Below are 18,583 nucleotides of genomic sequence, written 5' to 3'. Positions count from 1 at the left end.
AGTATTAGAGAAGCAAGTACTTCATCTTGTTTCAAGAACAAATAATTTAACAATACTGCTATTTTATATTTCCATGTGAGCACATTTAATGCTGTTGGAGTGCTTCTTTATGAAATTGTGAAATGTGCCAGCTAAGATGAATTTGAAACATTTGCATTGTATATGATTTATCAGTTTTTATAAAGTGATTTTAGATCTTACATTTTAGAAGAGACCTGCATGCGATGCAGTCAGTGTCAATGAGAACAAAGTTAGCATAAATTCAAGTAAAAACAAGGGGGAAAAAAACACTTTAATATAAACATCACTGAAGACAATGACAATACATTTTTAACAAAAAGCCCATAAAGAGATAATATATAAAAAATAAAATAAAAAAAAAACGAAAAAAAAACAAAGTCAAATAACACTAATAATAACATCGGCACATTGACATTTAATATGTATATTACACCATGTGTGCATCAACCATGCATATTTTTATGTCAGGAAATGTGACTATACGTTGATGGGGCAGGGGAATACATTGGGTTATACTGTGTATAGTGTGTAATATGTAATAACTTACAGCTTATGCACATCACCTTAGACAAAATATTTGCATTAACAACTTTGTATTTGCTGATACTCAAATGTCCTCAAATAAGCCCATATAATTAGCAAAATAAAAATAGAGTAACGTACAACACTGAGAACATGGCATATTTGTGCATATTTAGAAAGATATTTAGAAGAAAAACACTTTACAACAACAATATACAGGAGGAATAAAAAAAAAACAAATATTATTGCTGTTTGATATAGTATTATGTACAGAGTTGGAACATGTTACAAAACCACAAAGGTACCGTTTCAAGGCCAAACAATTCTTTGAGGATGCCACTTAATTGTGGCCATATTTGGCAGACCAATCTGTACGCCCGTGTATGGGGTGCACTGGGGGGCGTGGCCTCATAGCAGGAGTACTCTTGGTGGGTGAGGACACGTAGGATGCTGCCCCTGTCTGGCTCCGGCTGGACCTCCACGTTGCATAATCTGTTCAAGAAAAGGTTAATGATTTGATGCCATAAATAACAAGAAAATAATAAGGTCACGCAAAACAGTATTTCATCAAGATGGATTATATTCACCAACAATACTTATGTATAATAAAAACACACAAAAATACAGCCTAAAAGACTAGTTTGCGCCAGAAAATTCTCATTTCATGAAAAAAAGCTTCATGTCTTTGCAGAATTTGAAAAGATAAAGATTGTGTCAGGCGCACACACTGCCCTCCTGGACATTCCATTGCCACATTTGCACTCAGGAAGGGGTCAGTTAACAATTCTGTCTCTCACAGGTGTCCATTTGTTCTCTCTGCGTCTACAGCATGCATTTCAATGAAAGAAAGATAACGAAAGTGCTTTAGAAGCATTCCAAATGCCTCTAATGACCAGTGCATGGACAGCAATGCTGCAAAAAGAACACTAGCTCATTAGTGCAGAAGCTGCCAATTAGTTTGTCCCTTAAAAACACTGGAGGCAGGAAGCACTCGGCTAGAAACTAGTGACTTCTTGGCCCTGAACAGCCATTTCAGACTTTAAGACATCAACACACCAAGTCCATCTTTTCTGCAAAGTCATATGTAATCATTGCATTAACATAATAACAATATCATCTTCTTCAACAACAACAACATCACACTTCTTACTTGATGTTTTCGAATCACAAATGGGTGCCAACTGCACTCTTGGGTTTGGAGGGCCAGGTTCTTTTTTGTAAAATGACGGGGTGTAACCACTTGGGAGTGTATTTGTTCCTGTGTTTAGGAAATAAACATGAATATGAATGGAAAACACAGACATAAGGGCCAACAATACCTTGGGGTTATGTGTGATTAAGTAGGGAAATAACACAGTGATCCTAAAATAATCACAAGACAAGAGTGCAAGAGTGCATTCCTGATTCCCATAATTTGGTTTCCCAAAACGCTGGTGTACACATAAAATAATACTATGGCTTGATGTACTTAATTTCTTGTGTCTGAGGCATTTATGTGTGTGTCCAAGGGTGGGTCTATGTATGCACTTTACCGTGATGTCCTCTGAGGGGTAGAGTCCCCCCAGTGGGATTAGTACTGGTTCCCCAAAGATGGTTTCCACTGAAGTCTTTAGTTGAACTTATTGCCACATTCTTTTTAGTACTTAGCCCTGTGGAAGCAATGAATGGCAGCAGAGACTTGTCTGTCATGTGGAAATAAACACATACTTGCTAGGCCAGATTGAAAATAGTAATAGGTACTATGTGTGAGTAGTTAGATAGCATGTTCTTATTGTATATTTTCTATCCCACGGCTCCCTTGAAAAGCTAACCTGGTAAATATCTTGATTGCTTCAAGTAGTGCTGTTTGGCCGAGGCTGTCCTCGATTGGTCCTGACAGCCCAGTATATTATTCAGATTTGTGGAAACGTCATACCTGCCAATCGTAGGACTGAAGTTTGACACGTTTCCAAACCTGGGGAGAACAACAACAACAAAAAATTAACCTCAAGAGGAACACAGTGGCGGTAAACAGTGAGGTCAAGAAGGCTAAATGACCTGCTTGAAGCCCCCTCGGCTTGTCTCCGCTTTTCAGTGGAGTGGCTTGTTTTGCCCAGGAGTGTAATGGTAGTCTCAATGTCTTCATAATCATCCCAGTCATCTTTCAGCCCTCCCGGGGTGTGGCCCCATCTTCTGCGGCCTGCTTTGGGTTTGGTGGGAAAACCTGAGAAGTTTGCATTCTCCGACTCCTGTGACAAAGGAAAATAAACAACTTACCACAACCACTTCAACATCTCATTAAAATGACAATCCCAATAAATAAATATCAGTGTACAACACACACACACACAAAGTATAAACCCATAATGGCACATTTATATTTTTTATACATATATATTTTTTGAAGTCACACAATGTAGAAAATCCACTTTTCATCAACTTTCCATGAACTAGGCACCCATGTAGCACTAAAGGGATACCTGATTTGTCGAGAGCTGACGAAAAGTGTCACTGGTACAGACAGAGACATGTCCGCACATCATCAAAATTAGTTTGAAGCCATTATTTTAAGGTAAAAGAAATACAGTGCTCCCCTAACAGCTGTCTGTCAGCTGTCACCTTCTTTACCTGGCTTTGGCTGCTTTTGTCACGGATTACAGGAAAGCGTGTCTGAAGTCCTCGCTCGCCCTCCTGCTGCTGCGCCTGCTGCTGCTTCACAGTGCAGATGGAAGGATCCGGAATTAGCTCAGAGTGCCTTTGGTAAAGGGGGGCAGATGGAGGCTGGATCTGCTGCAGGGGCCGCTGGGGGGGCTGGGGCTGGGGATGTGGGGGTGGTTGAGCCGGGGGTGCAGGCCTGAACTGCGGCGGCGGTAGTGGCTGCTGCTGCTGCTGCCCAAGTGGCTGTAGGGGCTGGGAGGCCTGTGGCCGGCCCTGATCCAGGATCTGCTGAGGGGTGCCCAGAGCCTGGCCCACATAGAAGTAGGAATACCGGAGGGCCTGCAATGAGCAGCGGATGGACATGAAAAGACATGGTTGAAAAGGCAGAGAACATCTAATGGTTTCAGTCATATGATGATGACATTTTTAAAGTCATGGATGGAATTTTCTGAACAGGGTTGAAAGCTCACACACACACACAAACACACAAAATCATACGTCAGAGCACCAGAAAAATATTAACTAACACTCCCAACAGCATTGTATTTACGATGGGAACTAACAACTGATTTACATAGAACTATAAATAGGCACTTGTTTTGTGGCTTGCACTTGCTCTCGGCTGGTACACATTAGTGAGACCCATTTTTACATAGAACAGAAAAAAAAGTAATCCTGGATCAACAAGTACAAACTGAATATACCAAGCAAATAAATCAATGCATGTCAGTTGCAAGACATCCAGTATTCTAGAGATTGTTTGTGACTTAAAACAAATTCCAAATACGTGTTGCTGACTAAAACCTAACAATAGGTTAAGAATGGTGGCAAGTTAAACTGTAAGCTTGTTTTTTTGTGAAAAGAAAGGCAGACTGCCACATGCAGTGCCTCATTTGGATATGGTCGAAGTCCTGGAGACTTCCCTACGTTTCTCCTACAAATGGGCCTTGAGCTTCTTTGAAGGTTCTAGCAGGGGAGTGCAGCTACTTCTATACCAACGATGCTCGTCACCGGGGAACGGGTCCTCTTCCACCGAGCGCGGGGCTTCGGGGGGGACGCCAATGGAGTGGTGAGGGAGGAAGGGGACACCCGCCTAGCCAGCCAGATCAGCCGAATCAACCCTAGCGATCAATGGGGGGACCGATGTCGCAGCCAGATCGCCCTCACATCCACTCCTACTAACTGGCCTCATGAGTATTTATACCCCGCCCCCTACATGGTCTTCACGCTGACGGTGGGACCCGTCTACCAGCAACTACCACAAAGAGCGTGAATTGCTTTACTTTGCAAGTTAAATTATATTCTACAAATAATTATGCCCCATCGACCTAAACATTGCTTTGAATTTTGGTGTTGATATAACATACAAAACATCTGAAAAAAGCCACAAACCATTTCCCAAGGTCCTTTGCGAGTATGTAAATGTACACTTTGCTATTGGTTCTTCTGTGCTGCTTTGCCCCAGCCCTATGGCTAATGTCCCACCTGGGGCTGGTATGCTCTCTTGTTAACACTTATGAAAGCTTTCTTTTCTCATGCATTGTAACACATTTCACAGGCAAACAGCCCTACATTATAAAGACAATGATACACTATTTAAAGAGGTACTTCTGACAGAATACAAGAACACTGGGCAATATTCACTTTTGTTGTTATTTCTTCTTTATTTGTTTCAACTTGATTGGTTTGATTGATTTGATTGATTTTTTATTGAATCAAATAGTTTAATGTAATGGTAGTATCTGTTTATCAAGTGGTGATGCAATAATGTGCTGATAATTCTGTTTCTGGGTCCAACTGGGCCCAGAGCAACTTGTTTATTCCACAGACAGTAAAAGAAAAGAGGGTTTTTTTTAGCGGTTCAGGGTAGCCTACAACAAAAATGGTCATTCTACTGCTCACCTCTGTCTCAACCTTATTAAAATCATATGTCATGGAGACCTGGGGCCGTATTCACAAAGAATTGTAAGGCTAAAGTAGCTCCTAAGTCTTGGACAGCTTAGAGGTAGTCAAGAGAACTCCTATTCACAAACAATCATAAGCAGCTGTTTGTAGCATTTCACATTGTGATGTTTTAAAATTACATTACATTACATTTGGCTGACGCATTTTTAGCCAAAGCGAGTTACAACATGGTAAACAGTTTAAGTTTTAAAGCAATTCTCAACAATTTTAGGACAATTTAAAAAAACGGTAGAGTACAGTAAGAATAAGTGCATCAGTGAGTGCTGTTTTTAACAGTTACGTGTCAGTTTAAGACGGCTGGTGAGTGCTAGGATCAGCAAGACTTGTTGTAAGTGGTGCTATGAGAGGAGATGTTCTCTAAAGAGCTGGGTCTTCAGGAGTTTTTTGAAAATGGAGAGGGATGTCCCTGCCCTCGTAGGAACTGGCAGTGTGTTCCACCAACGAGGAACAACAGATGAAAAAAGTTTGGATTGGCCTGAGCGTACCGGTGGTAGAGCTAGCCGTCGTTCGTCTGAGGAGCGCAGCGGTCTGGAGGTAGCGTATGTCTGTATGAGGGCATTTAAGTAGGTGGGAGCAGAACCGGAGACTACTTTGTAGGCAAGGGTTAGAGCCTTGAATTTGATGCGGATAAAATCCACATGCAGAATCACTTGCAGGTGCATTGTAAGGGATGCAATAACACCACCAACAACAACCAAAACCATTCATTGTCAACATTTAAACTAAACCTTTCATTGTAAATCAATTTAAATTGCTTCTCTTTGCAAACATGTTTTCATACAGATTAATTTAAAAAATATTGCAAAGATACTATATCAATCTGTAGTGTATTCCATTACTAGGCTATTTGCTTTGTCTTGTACTTTATTCATTTTTCTAATTTATCTCCTGTCCTTTGCAGTACCTGTGTAGCGTCATCATCAACACAAGTAATCATCATCAGCCAATCAAAGTGGTCACTCCATTCAAGCTTGTGCATGAGTAATGACGTCAATCATAGTAACAGAGCTCTTCAGAGTGGTCACTTTTCCTTACTAAAAGTTGGTTTCAGCAGCTTTGTGAATAGGTTTTTAGAGAAAAGTTCTAGCTAAACATTTTAGTGTGATTTAGGAGTACTCTTAGCGGTAAGATAAAATGCTTTGTGAATACTGCCCCTGGACTTTACCCATGATTATATCATCTGGCTGCACAGCTACACTATTTACTCCATAGAGTTACGTAAAAATTTTTTACCCTCACTAAAAAGGAGGTGATGGTGAAAAGGTTCACAGGTGGTGTAAACAACTGGCTACGTTTGGACGAAAGAGCAGTAGGACCCAGACACGAGGAGAACAAGGCAACTTGTTAAATTTAATAATAAACCCGTTTAGAAATCATTTGGATGGTTAAATGATCTGTTCCGGTAAAAATGGTGACTTTCCCGCTCCCCCTAGTATGGAAGCATATAGGTAGCTTTATTCAAATGAGAATGCAATCTGCAATATGCAATTCAAAAATACATTACATTATGCAATTGCCAATTCATTATGCAATTTAATATTGCAATTTGCATTGTATTTTAATGCAAAGTGACAATGAAATCCTAAAATCAATTCCAATAATTTTGGTTAAAAAATAGAATAAACATGGATTGAATTGCATTCCATTTTGCCATGGTACTTCAGTCTCAAAATTCAATTTTCAATATTCAGTTTCATCATTTAACTGTCAATTCGTTTTGCAATTTAATATTTAAAGTGCAATGTAGGATTGCATTTTAAAAACATAACTGTCAATGCCAGCCTGAAAACATTTTGGATTATTTTGGGCAAAACGTTTTGAGGCATTTTATTCAAAACCCCTCCGTGGTCTGGCTAGCCTCATAAGCGGACCGGGGGGTGCGGTCGCTCCGGGCCCACAGCTGCCATGACCAGTGCAGCGCAAGTGGCATTTTGCCGCTTTGCCGCTCCTGCGCGTGCCGTGCGTTGAACTTTGTCATTGGTATTTTGCGCTGAGCCCAGCGGCAAACACAACAAAAATCTTTGGGACGTTACCTCAAGAGCAACCTAGCGGCAAGCGCAGCGCATACCGTATATGATAGGCTCTTTCTGCCGAACTTATGCTAACCGTTTCGCTAGCTTGTAAACAAATCCATGTGCTTTTGTTACTTTTGTTACTTTTTTCCAGTTTGAAATAGCATAATGCACAACTTCTCCAGCAGAGGGGGAAATATAGCTATTCCTAACAACTGGATTGTTCTATGCAGCACAAGCGGGCAGATGTTTATTTTACGACTCAGAGGCTGCATGCTTGTGCTCACCTGGCTGGTGGTGGGTCTCTTCTTAGGGTCCCACTGCAGCAGGTCCTTCATCAGCTGGATGGCCTCGGTGCTGGCACTGGGGATCAGGCTCCGCAAGCTTGTGGGCACGCATTGTGGCCAGCGGAAGTTCATGGCAGACGCCAGCTGAAGCCCCTCTGGCCACTCATTCTAAAAACAGATGGGCAAGGGTGAGTGACAGCTGTCTCTTACGCTGCCAAACGCTAAAAGCCCCAGTTTTCATGAAAGTCTGTACAGATTGGCATCAACCAAATATAGCTTAGCTATTGGGCTGCTTCCAAAGGCGAATGTGCTCTAATGCATGCAAATAGCTACTCTAAATCTGACGGGTATGAAATGGTGGTCTAGACTCGACACTGGTATTTGGATGAGAAAGCAGTGTGCAGTTTGAGAGATGGTACCTTCCTGGGTGTTCCTAGGACTTGGCAGATCTTAAAGATGGTGTCAATCTCACTGGATCCTGGGAAGAGGGGCCTGAGTGTGTAAAGCTCAGCCATGATACAGCCCACAGCCCACTGGTCTATGGGAGAACTGTAGCTGGTGGATCTCAAAAGGACCTCTGGGGCTCGGTACCTGTACGACAACACGACAAACACAATCAAACAAATACAGTCAATGAAGCAAATCATGCAATCATGCTAAAGTTTCCCCACGTCTTAAAACCTGACACTTATGTGGTTAGATAGTTTTACCTGGTATTTCCCATAAGAGTTTAGTTTCACAGTCCTTGCTTAAAAGATTAACCTCAGAAGTACCTTTAAAATCTATTCACATACATGTACCTAATCATCCACTCAATTGTCATAGCATTTAACCACATTTCTTTAACAAGAGGCTCAGGGAGACAAAAACCCACCATCTGGTGGAGACATAGTCAGTGTAAGGCGGGCGGGATCTGATCTCCCGGGCCAAGCCGAAGTCTGCTATTTTCACCAGCTCCGGTCCCATACACAGCAGGTTTTCAGGCTTAAGATCACGGTGAAAAAAACCTACAGGAAAAAATGCCCAATGAATGAGGGAAAAAAGCAATCAACATACAACATACATCTGTTATGAAGAGGTTCTGAAAAATAACCGCTTAATGTGTGACAACAAGTAATAAAAATGATCTTGAGTAATTACTTATATTTAGACATAGTTTCAGCCATACCATGCTTATGAATGAAGGCAAGGCCCTGCAGTATTTGGAACATAATATTCCTCACAGCAGACTCGGGAAACAGACGGGTTCTGTAACAGCAAAGTTAATTGTATGAAACAATTGACATTGTCGCCATCTTATACAAATTATACAAATCAAGTTCAAGTTTATTACTTATACAAAATGTTTACCTCTCTTTCATAAGCTGATAGAGGTTTTCCTTCATGTACTCAAACACAAAGTAAAGGTGGTCATTTTCACGGATCACCTCCTTCAGTTTGACCACATTGGCATGGTTGAGCTTCTTCAAGGACTGAAAAGAAATGGATAGTTAGCAGGTAGATTGTGCAGTTTGTAGCCCACTCAGAACATTAGGCCATGCAAATGCTCTCTTTCAGAGTGATCTCAGAGTTCAACAATCCTCTTGTAAGATGAATTTTGAATTCTGACTGGGAGGGAGGAAGCATGTGATCTGCAATAAGATAAACAGAAGGACAAATGTGTTGTGATTCATGAAAATCATTTGGGGGGGTGGGGAAGAACACATGCCTAATAACGATGCCAGTGATCAAGTCATGCACTTGTCATATGTCATGCGCTTGTTAAATCAACAGGAATGCTTAAGGTACTGTGATGGGACATGCTTTGGTAAACAGTGCAGTTTGCGGCAGTTCCAGTACTACTAGTGCAATCCCCTGGGGTGCCTGCTGAGAATAAGGATGCACAATTCCCCTAAACTGTGGTTTTGAGCAAGGACTTTCCGGGAAAGGAGAAGTATAAAGAAGCACTCCATGTTTAAAAGGCACAAGCAAGAGTCACCTACTACCTTAGTCTGAGCTGATGTCTGTGGTTCTGAGCTTTGGTGAGTGTTAATAAGTGGCCCTCTAAACGATTGTGGATAAAGACAGCGACAGACAATTATTACACAGTACATGTAAAATCTGTAAACACTGATCAAGGTAGCTTGTGCTCTTGTTCACACTGGTAATTTTCCCTACCGTTTTACAACACAATAGATGCATTTAGCAACCACCTGATATGGTTGCTGAGGAACCAGAGGGACAGGGAATCAATGATGACTCATGCTCTTCCGAGTCAACCATCACGGTCCTCCATCGCAGAATTTCCATGCCAAGGTAATTAACAACAACAGTACAATTTAATTTTGCTTTAATCATTAGAGAGGGATTTGACCTTACCTTAACCTCTCGTAAATTAATGCACTCCTCCCAAGAGTAAAACTTTTTCTTCATCCTGCCATATTGGGATGAAAACCACAAAGCCATGTCAATTTAAGTTCATAAATAAAATGGTCTTGACTCCCTAACCAAACCCAAAATGGAAATTGGAAAATGGAAATATTTTTTAATAAACCAGATTGTTAACCGTCGCATTTAAAATTCAGAAGGGGTACACTTGTTTCTAATCTCTTTGAGGTAATATAACGTCAAATGGCTAATTCATTATTGAATCTATAAATATTCATGTTTTCATTACAAAACAATAGTATCACAATCTCTAATAAACAAATGTTTATACCCTGCATCTGGGTAGGCATGCATTACCATCAGATGGCAGAAATACATTTTTAACAGCACACAAGTCACATATTTCACAAATTATACCGTGGATTCAACAAGGACTAAAGCTGTGTTTGACCAGGCTCATTTGATAGCCTCAGCTCAGGGGAGCACTGTGAACATGAGAAAGTCACTGAATCAATATCACTCTCCAAAGATTACATATCTATAATGCCACAATGGACTGCCCAGTGCCCACCATCCTCAACAGAGACTTCCTGGCTAAAGGCTAAAAATAGACCACTTTATTTCAAGCCTTTACAATGCAGGCTCCATAGATCCTGTGACAGATGTCCCCTCCTAATCAGTAAAATGGGTGGGCTTGACATTGATGTATCACTTAGGCTTGCATCTGTCAGCTTAACCAGGCATGGCACAAGCAGTGACTAGAAGATAATACCACTACTGGTGCGAGACCAGTTCTTCAGACTTAATGGGGGATTTACACAGTAAATATTAGATGTGGTAAAGAAAGAATGACATGCTTTGCCTCATACAGAAACTATTCCCATGGTGGATAATAAATAATTGTGTAGTATTATTTGTGCCTCTGGTTTTAGGCACAAGATAGACCTGCAAGCAAGTCTTGCAAAACATGCATGTCAGGATCATCTGTAATCCCTTGCGTTCTCTCAGCAACACACACAAGTATCTTAACATTAATGAACATGGTTGAGCTGTACTTATTTGATGCTCAGCAGGCACACACTCACTTCTTGATGGCTACAAGCTCCCCAGACTCCAAACACCGTCCGAGGTTAACAGAACCATAGGTGCCGTCACCCAGTTGCCTGAGAGTTGTGTATCTATTCATGGTTCTTTTTGCTCGTCATCAGATGGTTGTAAAATGTAATGGTCTGAGACATGGGACAGAGAAAACCTCTTGCTGTCGAGTGGAGCCAGCTTTTGCGGTGACAACAGCAGTGGACAACTGGCACAGTTGCAAGAGTCATATTGTCACTGGCTTGCTGCCACCTTAAATAGGAAGGGAGGGAAGGCACCATTAGTGACAAGAGCCGATATCACACTTCAAAATGCATAGCCATGTATAATTATCAATGCACTATGCACTGAAAATCTGTGATGCTGATATTGCTTAGCATAGGTTACTTCAATCACAGTGCGAGTTAGTGTAGGTTTCTCACAGTATTTAACGTTAAGTTAACGTTACACATGATTGTAAGTTACATCTAGTATATCGTGTCACACAATGTTCAATGAACAATAAAGACAAACAACAAAAAAGATTTGGCTCATGTTATACCCATTATCATATTTTGGCTAACGCTGTCAAACTATGCATTAACCTAGCGTTCGCGTGGCAATTTGATTAAAAACACCACCATTGTTCACGTTATTCCAAGTAATCGATTTTCGTTAGCTTACCATAGTTTTCCTCGCTACATTAAGCTTAACGTGCATAGTTTGCATTACTAGTACCCTCAACAACGAACATGGGCAAACACTACTGAAAACATTGGTTGAACAACAGCTATCGATAACAAGCAAGCTGTGGCTGTAGTAGAAGCTATTTATTGTAAAAAATGTATTGACATGTCAATATTCTCTAGAAATCACACGGAATGACGCTAAGCTACTGTGGTGCTAAATATGTTTACAATTAACAGTAGTTAACGTTACCTTCGGCGAGTCAGTCCCATACAGAAACATCAGAATATGTCATCATAACATATTACTGCCTAACTAACTAGCACTTGTAGAAGCTATGCGTAACGTTGGCTGTAGTGGGCTAGAAGCTACTCCACATAGGCAATAGTTAAGATACACAACCGTGACCCTCCGCTCGACGTTACCAGTTAGCTAGCAACATGAGTTATGCTACAGTTGGCGATGGCTTTCTTGCAGCCAGCAGAGATTTTCTCTACATTGTTTTGACGATGCTTTCTCCCAATATGAATTTCCCCTGCTCTTTAGCGCCATCTGTAGTGCCGGTGTATATAATGTTACAAGGTAAAGCACTTTTAAAAATGCTAGTCTACTCCAAAATCAATTTATAACCGCGGTTAGAAATATTTTGGCAGCACAGTTGACAAGGCCAACATTGTAAGCATGCTGAGGTGGATGTAATACATGTTTCATTTTCTTCTAAACTTTTCTATATCTTCTTATTATATCTGACTGTGTGTGGGCAAGTGACAAAAAGTAGCCTACTATGCCGACACCTTTTAACGGTTAAACGATTGTAGGAGCATTTTCAACGATGCTCAATGTGAAAATTATATCCGATCTACCTGTTTAGACTGTCGCATTGGCCTCAGCCCCCCACAACAGAAGTAGAAGCTAGGTAAACAAAATGGGTTAATATTTTTAACACGTAAACGGGCTCTGGCTGAGCTCAAAAGTTTGACATTTACGGCTTTAGCCCCATTCACTTCCATTGCTTTCTGCCTGATATTGTCAGTGGTAAGCAGACGAAGGTACGACGTTTTTTTAATTGGCACATGCATTTCCTATACCAACTGCACTAGTAGATACTGGTATTGTTATTTGAGGTTTATGTGCTGCTTGTTTAACTGATATTTATAGCTTAAATGTTGACCGAAATTTCAAAGCGAAAAGTTAGCCTGCAAACCTTGATGTGGAGAGAGGCTAGCTTAAAGATAATGTTCCTATGTCAATAATGAATTTCAGACAAAACACATTTGGTTAGCCTATTGTAGTAGGGCAACTTTAGATGATGGGTTGGTTGTCAACAGATTTTTATAATGCTAGAACTATATATTTCAAACTTGATTGCGTAAGCTTACGTTAGCTAGTCAGCTCATTCACATACATTGTTAACGATATATGCTATGAGGGGGAACACGAACTTTATCTTGATAAAATACATTTCATTCAGCATGGTAACTCATGGTATTCAGATGTGCTGGTTATCAATGGGTTTGTGATTAACGTTTTTCAGGTGAAAATAGTGCGGCAGGTTAAGTCCATATTCCAGGACAATCGTTCACTTTGTGATACAAGCACCAAAATTGGCATGAATAATCACTAGAACCTACTTTTTGAGGAAAGCACATTAGCCACCTGAAAATCCAACATGGCCGCCACATCAAATGTAAGAAAAACGTTTTTTGCTGTAGAACTTTAATGGCTGGGCGTATTTACATGATCTAGGCATCAATTTGTATGTTTTTTAACATGGCAAAATAAATGGTGCAAAGAAAGAAATATATTTCAAGGCTAGTTTCCAAGATGGCGGCCAGAAATAGTTGGACTGCACTCGAAAATCGTTTATCGAAGCTCACTCTCGAATATCGTTGATCCTCTTTCTCACTCGAATATCATTTAATCTCTCTCTCGAATATCGATCAAGGCCATACTTCTTGTTGGGATCATACTTAAGTTGGGAAGACTGGTGTGAGAAAAGGCAGATGAAGAGTCCACAGTTTCAATTCTGGGAGCTTGTGATGTCAATGCAATTGGTGATGTTCTCTTTGATCAGGTCTTTCAGAGAAGCAAACTTCACTTTGTATTGTCAATCATTGTCTGCACTCATCCCCTTCTTCTTTGCAAACAATAATGTCAACTATGCTAGATGGCTTTCCATACACCTTAGAGACCTGGGGGGTATTCCAAGTACATGGTTTAGTGAAAAACCTGGGTAAGTGGAGTAGAAACCTTAGAGTAAGTTGTAAACCTCCTACAACAGAGCCCTGTGGCATTGTTTAGTCAGGAGAATGAAGCCATACAGCTCTTCTATTAGGAGGTTTACCACTTACTCTGAGTTAACTTACTCAGGTTTGTCACTAAACCATGTACTTGGAATTAGGGGTGAACGATTTTGGAAAAAAATCTAATTGCGATTTTTCTCACCAATATTGCGATGCGATATGCGATTATTTTTAAGCTCTTTATCTTCTGTCTTATTCAACAAAGACAAGCAATATATTATTCTATAGTATGACCAACACAAAATTAGATAAGTTAAACATAAACTGTTCTTTCCTGGAGCCCAGGCCTATGTTATGATGGCATTAGGTCATTGAATAAGATTGATGAATGAAATATTTTTTATTTAACTATTTTAATCACATTAGTAGACCTATATTTGTTGAACTTCCAGCCTTGTAAACATTTAATGATTCTGATTCGTTTCTATTTTGTTTCTATTTCATGTAGATATGACATTCTTTCGTTAGTTAACAAATAGGTCTACATGTAGTGGCTGACACGGCTTCTCCTTGTCCTGTGCTCTACATACACGCGCGCGCGCACACACACAGACCCGCTCCTCTCCTCTGTAGGCTACTTGCACGTGAATCGGAACAAACTACTGTAGATTGTTGTAGCGCAAATAAATGCGGCCGAATGACCGTTCGGCTCGGTGTTAACTAAAGGTTAGCATCATCAACACCGCAGCGCAATACACATGCATGCAAATTAACTAGTTTGTTCATATCACAACAAAGCCAATCGCGGAGAGACAAAACTCTTTAAAAAGGCAAAGTTATCAGCAGTTAGCAGCATGTATGTAGCCTAGAGCCTTAGCTGGTAGGCTAATGTTAAAACAGCTGGGTTTTTGGTGGCTAGCGGTGTAAACTACTTGCGGATAACATTATGCATCAATTCATTCATTACCTGTGAGATTAAATGTTTGTGCCGCCAACCCCCTTGGATATCGCAAATGCCCCCACTGTCACTGTACTCCAGTAAACAAAGTCCCCAGTGCACAGGTGAATGGCTGCTGTGCAGCCTGAACAGTCGTGGAGTTTTAATCGTCAGCTGGACAAGTGAACGAAGTTACCAGCCAGAGTAGCAGCACAGGGGAATTATGAACTAGAACCAGGGACATGGCAGGTTCGAGCAAAAGGTAATGAAGAGGTTTATTTTTAACCAAAGTAGCTCTACTGATCAGACCTTTCTTGACACTGTTAGCTGGTCCTCTTGTTTACGTTTTTTGCTTCTTTAGTGGTCGGTGAGAAGAGTCGGTGGCGCGTCGGCAAGCGCAAGTATAAATGCGTTTTGGTGACGTCACATATTACAAATCGCAGCCTTTGCTGTTTGAAAATCGTGTTTCATCATATCGCGATATTATCGCAAATGCAATAAATCGTTCAGCCCTACTTGGAATACCCCCCTGGTCTCTTAACAAACGCATCCTCAGTTGGCCAATGAATTTCAGCAAGGGAACTTTGTGGTCCACAAGACCCACCGAGTTTTCCGGATTTTACTTTTGATCAAGCCCATGAACAGGCCAATGCAATTGTCAAAGGTGATGGTGGTGCCATTGGAATAACTGAGAACCCATCAGCCCTGACAAAACCAAAGTACCACCTAACTGGAAAAGCTTCCTGCGAGACAATGACAACAAGACTGAACGTTTTGGTTTTCTAGCTTACCTAATTGTGACTTGGTGTCCAGACAATGTGGTGATTGTGACCAAAGAAGAAAATGTTCTTTGCATAAACCTGACAGCCTGGAAGGCCCTTGCAACCATGAAGAGGCTGACACTAGAATCTTTCTGCATGCCCTTCATGCAGTTGCGTGTAACCTGCATTGTGTTGAACCTGTGCGATTCAGACCTGCACACGCCCGGACTCGAACCCGCAAACAGCAGCACCTTGGATTGGGAGTTGAGCGTGCTGACAATCGAGCTAAAAGCCCAGGCTACTAACTTGCATGCCAGCAGCACTCTTGAGGCGTCGGGGAGTGAGGTTTACCAACATTCCACACACACAGCTAAGCTACATGCGCAACAGAAGAAATCTGTGTTGATTAAGGCCTGTGACACGGATATTCTTGCTATTGCACTCAGTGTTTTTGGGACTCTATGGGATGCAGGCTTAGAGGAGCTGTGGATTGAATTTGGTCATGGTAAGTCTGTCAGATGGCATGCTTTTTTGTCCATGCCCTCACTGGTTGTGATGTGTTAGCCTTTCGTGGTAGAGAGAAGTGGACTGCCTGGCAATCCTGAGAAGTGTGCCCTGAAGTGTCTAATGTCTTTGAGAAGCTCAGTCAATACCCACCAGTAATGGATGATGTGGATCTTAGCACACTTGAAGTTTGTCATGGCAATGTACAACAAGAACAGCACTGCTGATGGAGTTGATGAAACAAGACTTGACCTGTTTGCACGGAAGCAGAGGTCCTATGATGCCATTCCACCAACAAGGGCATCTCTTGCTAAGCATGTGAAGTGTGCAACCTATCAAGCTGTCTGTATCTGGGGCCAGGCAAGTATATATCAAATGAATATGTCCTGGGTTGGAGGAAAGAAGGTGACATTTGGCAAGTAGTGTGGATGACACTCCCACCAATTGCTGAGAGCTGTCAACAATTGACTAAATGTGTCAAGACTGAATGTCTGGGAAGATGTAAATGCTACAGCATTAGTCAGAGTGTACTCCTTTGTGTGCCTGCAAATGCAATTATTACATTCATTTGTAATGCAGACATTCTGATATGGCTAGCTACAGAGCAGAGGTGTCACTAGATGTTACTGGGGCCCTGTCTCTTTCCCACACATTTCCTGTTAGTCTTTGTTGTTCTATTGAGGTAATACATGGCACACACACACACACACACACACAAACATATACAAACAAACACATGCATTTACTTAGTCCCCCTGCCCCCTCTGAAGTTCAGTTTAAACTAGTGATCATTTCCCGATCAAGCCCTGTCTCTCTTTCCTGCTAATTTCTTGTCAATCTGCACTATTATATTGAAATTATATATATTAAACTGAAAAAAGAACATGCACATGCCCCTGCTGAAGTAACCGAACCAGCATATGTTTTATTCACAAAAAACAATTTTAATTATGCTAAAATTAGTACTAAAATGTGCTATTTTCCCCATTAATTGCATCTATCTTAACAATTTAATACATTCTTTGACATTTTATCGTAGAATTGGAAAGTCTAGACCCTTTTACCTATATTTAAATATCAAGATCATCAAAATGTGATTATCCAATCCAAGTCAAAAACCAAGTATAATGGCTTTCAATGGTGGCCATCTTGGAAAATGGTGGCCATATTGAATTTTTTGCGTGGCTAATGTACTTTTTGGATAAAGTGGGTCCCAAAGAATATTTGTGTCAAGTTTGATGCTTGTATCACAAAGTGAACGATGGTTTCACTAATCTGCCGCACTAAAAATGGAGCAAATTAATGTGATTATTGTATTTAAACCTGATGTAGATGGCGAGTTTTATGGCGTTATGAACTGAACCGTGGGATGAACATGACATATGAAGCTATGTCCACGACTCATGAACGAGGGGATTGCAGTTATGATTTTCAGGGGAAGCAGTAGGAGCAAAACCTAGACTATTATAAGTTATTGATGTTGTTACTGGTGCGTGGCTCTTCCCTTGCCAGCCCAGTCCTGTGCCACTGTCACTGTAACAAACGGGACCGTGCAGTGGCACAAGCGGTAGGCGAGTGTGGCACGAGCGTGGACAGTGGCGTCTGTATAGTAGCCTACAGTAGGAGTTTTTGCTCCAACTGATAATCGATTTCAGGTTTCAGTTCATTTAGTTTTCAGTAATTTTACATTTCGTGTTGGTGTTCTTGATGTAATAATTTTGATTGCTTTGTCTGCCAAGTAATTTGTCAAATACATAGCAAAGTTTGCATAGAAGAGACTGACGTGACAAGAGGGCATTGCCCTTCATTAGGTCAGTGATCTTTGTAAGTAGGACAAATGTCTTTTTTTGGATAACTGAAAAGTGTAGTCAGGTTAATGGGGCATAGGTCACTCTGAAAGTAATCCCCAACAAAATTATTTGTCATGTTGTTATTGTTATAGTTTTTGTGTGGACTTGTGGCACCCCCAGCCTTGCAAATGGTTGGCTGTGTATGGGTAGCCTATGTAAAACTCTTGCTGGAGATGCATGGCCTCTTGCTTAGGTTTCTGCTAATTACTTAATGTGTTGTCCCAAGTATACACTGAGTGTTACCTGCTCTGTTCTCTCCCTCCATTCTCGTGTGTGCCTGTTCTGCTTATCCAGGACCAAGGATGCAGAGGACAAGAAGGGTGTGCGATATATGAGTGGAATGGTCAGATAAGATAATTTCTTATGTTTGAGGTCGATATAATGGGGCCCTTACACAAAGGGAGTTGTGTTGATCCAGCATCTTCCACACCTCCCAAATGTGTGGCATCCTCTTTACCATGTTACGGTTTCTGACCAAAATGCCAAATAAAACACGACAGAAACTGTATTTCGCTACGCTAGCCTACTTGTTTTGGAACATCAACGAACACCACTAACCACTCGGTGAGTTGCACAGTTTTGAAAACGAACGTTAAGGGATGTTTTAGGACATGTTTGAGTAGCCTACAGTATTGCCCATTGCCAGCCACCCTGAGAAGTCAAAGGCGATTCAAAACGAGTCAGAAAAGTCGAGACAGGAAAAATGTCGGTGTCCA

General features: G+C 41.1%; 1 protein-coding gene across 3 annotated transcripts; it reads right to left on the bottom strand.

The window, feature by feature from the left end:
• Window positions 1-303: 303 nt before the first annotated feature.
• Window positions 304-12,081, bottom strand: LOC121685915 (serine/threonine-protein kinase ICK-like). Of its 3 annotated transcripts, none has more exons than XM_042066767.1 (14): window positions 11,825-12,081; window positions 10,897-11,158; window positions 9,803-9,857; window positions 8,795-8,916; window positions 8,613-8,692; window positions 8,319-8,451; window positions 7,864-8,035; window positions 7,445-7,612; window positions 3,151-3,519; window positions 2,581-2,771; window positions 2,355-2,497; window positions 2,076-2,192; window positions 1,694-1,801; window positions 305-1,035 (listed from the first exon to the last, which is right to left on the bottom strand). In XM_042066767.1, exons 2-14 carry the CDS (start codon window positions 10,995-10,997, stop codon window positions 884-886), a joined length of 1,911 nt encoding a protein of 636 aa, XP_041922701.1. In that variant the 5' UTR covers window positions 10,998-11,158; window positions 11,825-12,081; the 3' UTR covers window positions 305-883. The 3 variants fall into 3 exon arrangements, with proteins under 3 accessions (XP_041922703.1, XP_041922701.1, XP_041922702.1); XM_042066768.1 differs by lacking the exon at window positions 11,825-12,081 and adding an exon at window positions 11,570-11,592; XM_042066769.1 differs by lacking the exons at window positions 8,795-8,916; window positions 9,803-9,857; window positions 10,897-11,158; window positions 11,825-12,081 and having other exon boundaries at window positions 304-1,035; window positions 8,319-8,450; window positions 8,611-8,692.
• Between the last annotated feature and the right edge of the window lie 6,502 nt (window positions 12,082-18,583).

Source organism: Alosa sapidissima, chromosome 16, assembly GCF_018492685.1.
Source record: "Alosa sapidissima isolate fAloSap1 chromosome 16, fAloSap1.pri, whole genome shotgun sequence".
NCBI classification, from domain to species: domain Eukaryota; kingdom Metazoa; phylum Chordata; class Actinopteri; order Clupeiformes; family Clupeidae; genus Alosa; species Alosa sapidissima.
Note: the sequence above shows the minus strand (reverse complement) of the source record. Positions and strands in the feature narration are given on the sequence as shown.